General features: G+C 39.8%; 1 protein-coding gene across 2 annotated transcripts; it reads left to right on the plus strand.

Moving 5' to 3' along the window:
• The first annotated feature begins 1,231 nt into the window (after positions 1–1,231).
• On the plus strand, positions 1,232–8,840 carry LOC116247694 (probable methyltransferase PMT2). Of its 2 annotated transcripts, none has more exons than XM_031619951.2 (7): positions 1,232–1,682; positions 3,521–4,190; positions 4,569–4,779; positions 5,021–5,315; positions 6,851–7,240; positions 7,385–7,462; positions 8,259–8,840. In XM_031619951.2, exons 2-7 carry the CDS (start codon positions 3,567–3,569, stop codon positions 8,482–8,484), a joined length of 1,824 nt encoding a protein of 607 aa, XP_031475811.1. In that variant the 5' UTR covers positions 1,232–1,682; positions 3,521–3,566; the 3' UTR covers positions 8,485–8,840. The 2 variants fall into 2 exon arrangements, with proteins under 2 accessions (XP_031475811.1, XP_031475810.1); XM_031619950.2 differs by having other exon boundaries at positions 1,233–1,682; positions 3,549–4,190.
• Positions 8,841–9,447: the final 607 nt, after the last annotated feature.

Genomic DNA, 9,447 nt, shown 5'->3' on the forward strand with positions numbered 1-9,447 from the left:
AGTAACAAAAAAAAAGCAATAAGATTGTGTTTATTTTACTGTGGATCTAAAATCTACGGTGGTTCGAGACTTCATATATATAGTTTTAAAAATCAGATCATCATTTAAATATATGGTTTTTAACATATTTGAAACTATCAAGATCTTCCACACATAACAAACTGAGGATCTTTCAAGATACACTTTTATAAGATCTTTTAAAATCCATTTTTTTTGTGTAACTTCAGATTTAAGATATGAGATTATCGAACGCAACGCATTTTTATGCAGCTGAGATTTAAAATCTGAAACACAAGCTAAGTGCATAAAATAGGGAGATTCAGATTCTATTTTCCCGGTGCATTCAGAAAGTCCGGCAATAATTTGGCACTGCACTTGCGGTCGGTGGGGGTGGCACTCCCGAAAGTTCCCCGCCCACCGACAGCCCTTTTGGGTAAACACTGAGCCAGGGAGTCGCTCCCGCATTCAAGTCCCATCGTACGGTCGGCCACTGCGGAGAAACATAATAATTAATGCCCTTGGATTGGATGTTTTTAACACTTTATTATTATTCCGAGTTTCATTATCTTTTTATTTTGTTTTCATCACTAAAAAAAAGTGTAGTCAATAAATAAAACTAAATTCAAATCTATCGTATCCGAATAATTGTTGGACGGTTGAAAATAAAAAATGCACCATAATCTATTATTAAAAACACATGATCATTTTTTAAATGGTAGAATCTTAATTTTTACCATCCAACAACATCAAAATTTAAACTACTCTTGTATCTAATATGTACAAATTAATCTATTTTCACTAATGCATCACCTATAATAGGGTACATTAAATTCAGGAGATTTTTTTTTAAAAAAAATAATTTTTAGGAACGACGGAGGGATCGTTGTCGCGCGTGGAGGAGCCAGTGGTGAGACCTCGGCTTTAAATAAGAAGTTGGAAGCCGAAGATCCGTCTGAATCGGCCTCACCGAGTCGTCTCGATTTCGATTACCTGATTCGATGAGATGTGCCTCCTTAGACCTTACTTGGTTGATCGTAAATATATTCGTTTATCAAAACCGTGCCGATTCGAAAAATCATTTTTAATTTCATTTAAATCAATAGTATGGTACCCACGAGAGCGACGGCTAAGTAAGCGGCAGAAAAAAGCGAGGGAAAGCCTTTTTTTTTTTTTTCTTTCATATATATATATATATATATTATACGTATATGTAAAAATCCTAATGTCCGCCATTTATGGGGGAGTCGGGACTCTGTGGCCATCAAATTCCACGCGCGGGGAGACCCTCTCTCATCCGCTCTGTGGATCGAGAGACCGATTCGGATCGTCGGTCTGCCTTCGCCTTTGTTTGTTTGCCTTTTAGGTGTGGCCGCGGCCGCTCTCCCTTTGGTTGCCTCGCTTTCCCCTCTTTGTAGTTTGGAGGCAATGGAGCGCACGTTCCTTTGAAATACAACCAGGGAAGCCGCAGGAGAGAAAGTTTTCATTCTTGAGGGGAGCATCTCTCTCTCTCCCTCTCCCAGCCACAGGGAACAGATAATTCATTGTGCAAAGGAGAAACAAGTTCATCTCTCTTTGTTTCTGTCTGTGTGCGGCGGTGGATCCGATCTTTGTGGCGTTTGATGGGAGTTTTTGAGGCTTAAAGATCTATCCTTGCCTCGCCACGGCCTGCATCGGCGTCCAAGGTACGAAATCCTCGTACTTTTCACCGAGATCTTTTGCCTCCGACGCATTCTTCGCCGGATCCGAGTGTTTTTCACAGCAGGAAGAAAGATGGGAACGAAAAGATTTTTGCTAGTTTTCTTCTTTTGTCCGGTTTTGGATCTTTCATCTTGGAAAAGTCCGGTATTTTCTTTTTAGGAGGAGGTCGAAGCATTTTTTAATGATCTGATTTATGTGTTTGAGGTTTACTGTCGTTATTGACGAAGAGGTTTTCTTAATTGCGACGGCTTAATGCGCCCTGGAATCCGGCTGGATTTTGTGTTGTGTCGTCATTTTTGGTGATTTCTGGATTGGATGGTCGTTTCAGCTACCTGACTGCTTTTTTCGTTCAAGCTAGGTTCCATTTGTCCCTGTGGTGAGAAGGACTGCTTTTTTCGTTCAAGCTAGGTCCCATTTGTCCCTGTGGTGAGAAGTTCAGAAATCGGACTTCGTTATATATAATTACGTCATCCCGCTGGAGATATGTTACTGCAGTGATCTAATTCGATACTGCAGAAATCTCTGCCTATACTTAGTTCATGACTCAAATCTCCATTGGTGGACAGATCTTTGAGTTATTTTCGTACCTTAATTGGGCAAGATTAAAACTACAGTGTTTTTCTCTTCTATGATATAAGCACTACTCACTCCTCTGTTTGGTTTGTGACTAGCTAAATCTCCGTTAGAGCATTGTTTGCTCTATTATCTGGTTCTGCTATTCACATCGGTGGTGGTCATTTGACTGGAAGATCTGAAAGGTTCAGGAGGATACCACAGTCCCTGCCTTTGGTACCTGGTACCCTATTATTTCACTAAAACAAATTTTCTAAAAGTGCTTCTCTTTTTTGTTCTTTTTGTCTTCATTTAAATGTTCGTTTGTGATCATCGCCATCTTCCTGAAATGGTCATGCTCAACCTCTTGTTTCCTTCCGCTAAAGCTTTGTTGCGTTTTGCCTCTCCTATATCTTCGACATGTACCAAGTCAGCCTTTAACGCATGTATTTGCTTCATTTTCCTGTCATTACAAGCTGCAACTCAATCTAGACATGCTCTAAATTGTTGCGGTCACTTTCTGCCTTGTTTTACTTGTCAAGAAAGGAATCTTTGAAAAGAAGGTTCCTACATTTTTCTGGGACGAAACAGACGACGAGTTTTCTTTCCTTTTTTTTTTTCCTTAATGGATCTTCACACGTTAACGTTATCATGCTCTTTTTGTCATATCGTGAATATTTTATCTTTCCCGAATTTCACACTTACGCTGAGCTTCTGAAACATCAGGAAATTAATGTCTTTGGGATGCGCTAGAAAGTAACTTTCTTGTTTATGGAACCATATACTTCTTCGAGTTATGCATTTTCATTAATTTTTCTTTTTCAGGAAGACGGGCTCCTAAAAAATTAATGTACTTAACGTTCTTGAATCGATTTCTCCTTAACGGTTAAATACTTGACTGGAATATAGCTTTTTTGGCTAATGCTCTGTGTTTCTACGGCGTTGCATCTTAAAGCTGCAGAAACATTTTTTTAATGTGCCTTGGTCTAAAGGCAGACAACTGAGAACAAGGGAAAAAAAAAATCCCTTCTCGTTCCGTTTGAACACTAGTATTAGATGCTGTTGTGTGGTGGGGTTCAATATTACAGGATTTCTTCCTAGTTTAAACTACTTATTGATTATTCTGCATGAACTCTATTTGTAGTTTCTGTTGCTTATGAACCAAATGTTTTTGTGACTTTTTACTGATTTCCTTTTATTGAATAAAAGAAAAAGAATCATCCGACAACTGTGTTTTGCTGGTGTTCATATTTTCATGTTCTTTTTCCAGTTCGTGACACAAATATTATGATCTTCAGGAAACTGTTTCAGTCGTCATGGGGTCTAAAACAAATCAAAAGACACGAAGTTCTGTTTCTATACTCGTCGTTATTGGTTTGTGCTGTTTCTTCTACACTTTGGGTGCATGGCAGAAGAGCGGTTTTGGGAAGGGAGACAGCATAGCTGCAGAGATCACTAGGCTGACTGACTGCAGTGTCTTACCAAATTTGAACTTTGAGTCACATACAGGAAGTATCAATATCTCCGAATCTAAGATTAAGCAATATAAGCCCTGTAAAGTTAAATTCACTGATTATACTCCTTGCCATGATCAAACACGTGCAATGACTTTCCCAAGAGAAAATATGAATTACAGGGAGAGACATTGCCCATCACAGAATGAGAAACTAAGATGCCTTATACCAGCTCCTGAAGGATATGTTAACCCATTCCCATGGCCAAAAAGTCGTGATTATGTAGCCTATGCAAATGTTCCTCACAAGAGTCTCACAGTTGAGAAGGCCGTTCAGAACTGGGTTCAGTTTGAGGGCAACGTATTCAGATTTCCAGGTGGAGGGACTCAGTTTCCGCATGGAGCAGATGCTTATATTGATTCACTTGCTGCTGTCATCCCAATTGCTGACGGAACTGTTCGTACGGCACTTGACACAGGATGCGGGGTATGTCAGATGCTCAGTATCTCTTGATTTTTATGCATGTCTATGCATCAGCATGCCTTTGTCCTGGAATCAGTCAGCTGACATGCAGTTATCATTCATGTTGCATTCACTTTTTTTTTGTACAAGTGTTCTTCTCTGCCTTATGATTGGCAAGATGTTAAGGTCCAAATTTCAAAAACATGATAGTTTCTTTAACGCTCTCAAGCCTAGCCTAACACGTATTCTCTTTGTATTTCTGTTTTAATATTTCTTCTTGTTCCTGATTATTGTGCAATTAAAATGTACATTTTACTTGCTTAGTCCTTTTTAGCATTCTGCCTGTTTCTCCTTATTTGGTTTTAAATGATGTGATTGCTTGACTTTGGAGTCATGGTCTAGGTTGCCAGCTGGGGTGCCTACCTATTAAAAAGAAATGTGATAGCAATGTCGTTTGCACCAAGGGACTCACATGAGGCTCAGGTTCAGTTTGCTTTGGAAAGAGGTGTACCTGCAGTTATTGGTGTACTTGGCACCATTCGGCTTCCATACCCATCAAGAGCATTTGACATGGCTCACTGCTCACGATGTTTGATCCCTTGGGGAGCAAATGGTATGATCTAATAGAAATTTTTCTACTTCTTGTTTTTGGATTTGTTGACTTGAGCAGGGTCATTCAATTTTTTCTTGGTTGCCTAAAATATGCAGAACATGAAGCCCTTAATGGATGCCTTTTCCTTTTTGCAATTCTGAGCTTCCAAAACTGCTAGTGTAGAAAAATGCTATATCCACTAGTTGAAGGAATTTGTACATTCAATGAGTTTTTAATTGTTCTACTTCATTTTTGTTCACAGATGGCACATACTTGATGGAAGTAGACAGAGTTCTCAGACCAGGTGGTTATTGGGTACTCTCTGGTCCTCCAATCAATTGGAGGGTCAATTATCAAGCATGGCAGAGGCCTAAAGAGGAACTTGAGGAAGAACAGAGAAAGATTGAAGAGATTGCTGAACTCCTCTGCTGGGAGAAGACACATGAAAAGGGAGAAATTGCCATCTGGAGGAAGAAAATCAATTCTGATTCTTGCAAGACGAAACAAAGCAATCGTCAAACTTATGTTTGTCAGAATGACAGTCCTGATGATGTCTGGTAATTTTCCAGGATTTTAACTTCTTTCTTTGGGTTTTATTTTAAATTACTGTAGGTGGACTTGGTCTAGCTAATGATTGAGTTTCTGTAGTTGTTAGATTATGTTTGGTGAACAAAGGTGATTTAGCCTTTTTTGTTTGCTGGACCTAATATTTTGCTCCTTTTCTCCCTTTCATTTTCTCACCTTACTTGCTTAGTCCATTTTACTTGCTGGCTCTCATAGTGCATTCTCTGAATGTTATGGACCAAACCTTTTATGTGGCATATTATTAGCTGAAGATTTTGTATAATTTTGACACTACAAGCACATGCGATTGGATTTGTATTGTAATAAACCTCTTTAGTTAGAAATAATCTAGTAGTTGGAGATGGAGGTACCACCAGAAAAAGGAGCCAGGGAGAAAGCAGCCCTTTAGGGCATGGACTTACTAATGTTAAGACCTATTCAAACCAGAGCTTGTTGTTGTTGGTTCAGCAGCATTTGTAGCATAAGCATCTGCAACATGACAGGCTTCATTACTAGAGTGGGACGGTGCATCTGGTGCACCTTGTCTTGTCCATGGGTGCAGGTCATATGTTCGACCGAACACGTTTGATGGCCCCCCTGCATGCCATGAGCCCCCTGCCTCCCTTTTTTTTGTTTTGGGTGGGGTGGGGAGTATTTTTTTTTTCTTTTTCATCGTTGCTATTGGACAACCTGGAGGAAAGGGCGCAGAGGAACATGTGTTTAGCTGGACATGCAACCCCTCTCCCTTGTCGAGGGTGTGATTACTACAAAAAAGGGCCAAGCTGATGGATGCTTTACTGTGTGAGGGCTATGTTATCTGTGCTTCTTCAAGATTGATTCCCTGCTGAAGACAACAAAGATGAAGACTACTTTATAGGAAATTATAGCTTACTAAAGTCTTATGTGATATTCTGTGTATGGCTTGAAAGTTGGTGCATCAGTAGAAAGATCACTCTGGCTGCTGGAACCCAAACTTTGATGATCTTGCCCTACTGAAATAGGCACCCTCACTGGCGTTACACTAGCTTTCAGTGGAATTAGAACCTTGAAACATGCATTGGTAACCTTCAAGAAGCCTCCAATGGTGGCTCCGTCAGTTACTTCTTAAACTAGACCTTTGCTAATTGACTCTGTTCGTGAGTAGGCCACAACATCTGTATATAGCTTTTGATGTAGTGTTGTGGTTTAGTGACAGATCGGATCCCAGATTTGGATCCTGTTAGGCTTTAGATTTGGTTTTGTTTAACATTGATGTTATTTGGATTTCGACCCTTTTCGTTTAGTGGATCCAGGATTCAATTCGAATCTAGGGTTTAGTCCTCTTAAAAAAACTCCTGTTCTTGTGCTTTAGGATAATTGATGATAAAAAAATAATTCCTTTTGTTATTGAACTCCCTCTCTTTTTCCGTGCTTTCCTTTTCATTCATTACTTTCTGGTGTTTTCCCATGGGGATTAGAGCGAAGAACTCTAATTACTGCATCAAAAAGTGTCTAACCTTCTGTGTTTTTGTGTATATGTGCATTTCAGGTACAAGAAGATGACTGCATGCATAACACCTTTCCCTGATGTCAGTAGTGCTGATGAGGTTGCAGGAGGTGCATTGAAGAAGTTCCCTGATCGGCTCAATGCTGTGCCTCCAAGGATTGCTAGTGGGTCTGTTTCTGGGGTCACTCCAAACTTGTTTAACGAAGATGTTAAGTTATGGAGGAAACACGTAAATGCATATAAGAGAATCAATAAATTCATTGGCACCGAGAGATACCGGAATATAATGGATATGAATGCTGGATTTGGTAGTTTTGCTGCAGCTTTGGAGTCTCCAAAGTCATGGGTGATGAATGTTGTGCCTACAATTGCTGAGAAAAATACATTGGGTGTCATATATGAACGGGGTTTAATTGGCATATATCATGATTGGTATGGTTCTCTTTGACTCTTTCTAGCTTTATGCTGCTAAGGTGATCTGATCGTGCATTAGTCCCTTGCTTTTCAACTCAAACTTTCCTCAACATAAAAGACTTATGTTTTCTGTTCTGATATTGAAATTTCAATCTTTATCAGGTGCGAAGCCTTTTCTACATATCCCAGGACATATGACCTAATCCATGCCAATGACCTTTTCACAATGTACAAGGACAAGTAAGTTTATTTACCATTCCACATCGGTGGTTGATTACATGAACTGATTTGCGGCTCAGCTGATATGATGCAATTACTAAATACTTTTGACTGCTGTCACAATTGACTGACAGTGTTCAGAGGTGTTGCTGCTGTCATTCTGAGTGCCGATAATATTGCAAACCAAAAAATTTTTGAGCTTTAGTATCAAGATTCTGTAGCGTTTCTGATTTGTGTTTTTCTCATGAACTGCATTCTGGAAATTCTCTCGATATTTTCTCTGGGTAGTCCTTACTCAGTTCTGTGCAACTCATCCACAATTTGGCAATTGTTGTGTGTTCACGGTCCTTAGCAATAAATGCTTGGCTATCTTAATGCCTAGGTAGGATTAACAGCTTTTTTAGTGGACAAATGAAGAAGTATAAGAAAAACGATCCCAGAAGAGTTGTGCTTAAAACATTATAAACTAGAAAACAATTGAGAAAAAGCAAAACATAACAATTGAAAAGAACTCCACATGCCTTAATTTTTCAGAACATTACAAAAGCTTGGAAACACAAATTGTCCTAAAACAAGTCCTGACATATAATCTGCAAGGCCTGGTTATCAGATATGAATAACAAGTCAAACTTGCATATATATTTTTTTATTCTCTATCTTTCCTATGGTCCTCTATGAAACCTAGAATGCCAATGCATGTCAGTTTTGTATGAGTTTGTTAGAATCATGATCCCTGTCTCAATTTTGACAATCATATGGGGTTCTATGTCAAACTGCAAGGAATTTGGTTATTCACCATTGTATATGACTGAACCAGGTGCAATATGGAGGATATCGTCCTGGAGATGGACCGGATCCTGCGGCCTGAGGGTGCAGTCATATTCCGCGACAACTTAGATGTCTTGCACAAGGTGAAGACGATGGTCAGTGGCATGAGATGGAACACCAAGTTGGTTGATCACGAGGATGGTCCCTTGGTCTCTGAAAAAATCCTGGTAGCTGTCAAGAGGTACTGGGTAGGAAACAGCACTGCCCAAGAATAAGAGCTTGGGGCACAGCCTAAAGGAAAAGAGAGAAGGAGATGTTCGCGCAGAAGAAGATAAGATGGTTGCAGTGTAACTGGCATCTCGTTATCCTCTAATGCTCTCCTCCCATGGGCGACCGGGGGTGTGACAGGCCGACGTGAATGACATTTTCGCAACGGTTCTGGAGATGGGCTGTGGTGTTTTTGATACGAAGCCCCAGCTGGAGGCTGTTGTTTATTTGCTGATTGTGTTATTAGGTTTTTCTTTTCTGTTGTCCTACTGCCTGTAAGCCTTTTAAATTTTGGGCTCCTATTTTCTCTTCTGTAGAACTACTCACATTTCTCTTATTAGGCTATTATTTATCCTTTTATTTCCCTCTACGCTTATTTATTGCTTTGTATCAACGCGAGCGAGCGAGAGAGAGAGAGAGAGGAAGAGGGGATTACATTTTATGTACGACGGGGCTCTTCAATTTTGGCTTTGTTTTTAATTGAATTTACGTGCGCTTTTTTCTTATGGAAACTGTGCAACACTTTGTGTACTGTGAGCCTATTCGATTTGTTCTAGGCGTTCTGCTCAAGCGAAACTGATCAAAATTCAAACGTTTGGTGGATCTGAACCTTACGAAGACGGAAGTTGACAATTTGATTCTGCTTCATGGGTTTTTTGTTGTCCCAAATTTTAGCCTAGTTAAGAACGAACTCAGTCTCCACAGCTTCATAGGTTTACCTAAAAGCCGTAGTTGTTGCCAATTTTAACGTTAAATTCCGGCGTGGTCATTTTATAATATCGCAGCACATTGACATTTGACAATGTAAGAATCTATGCAAAGGCCGGTTCGCTGCGACGATACTGCCCTAATCCCCGTTTTTGTTCTTGTCAAAATATCGCCAATAAAAATTATAAGTTATTTTCGACATATTTTCAGTATGCTAACCGGCAACACTTCCTGTGGGGTTTAGGGTTCTAATGGAGAGGAAG

This window comes from Nymphaea colorata, chromosome 2 (genome assembly GCF_008831285.2).
Source record: "Nymphaea colorata isolate Beijing-Zhang1983 chromosome 2, ASM883128v2, whole genome shotgun sequence".
Classification (NCBI taxonomy): Eukaryota; Viridiplantae; Streptophyta; class Magnoliopsida; order Nymphaeales; family Nymphaeaceae; genus Nymphaea; species Nymphaea colorata.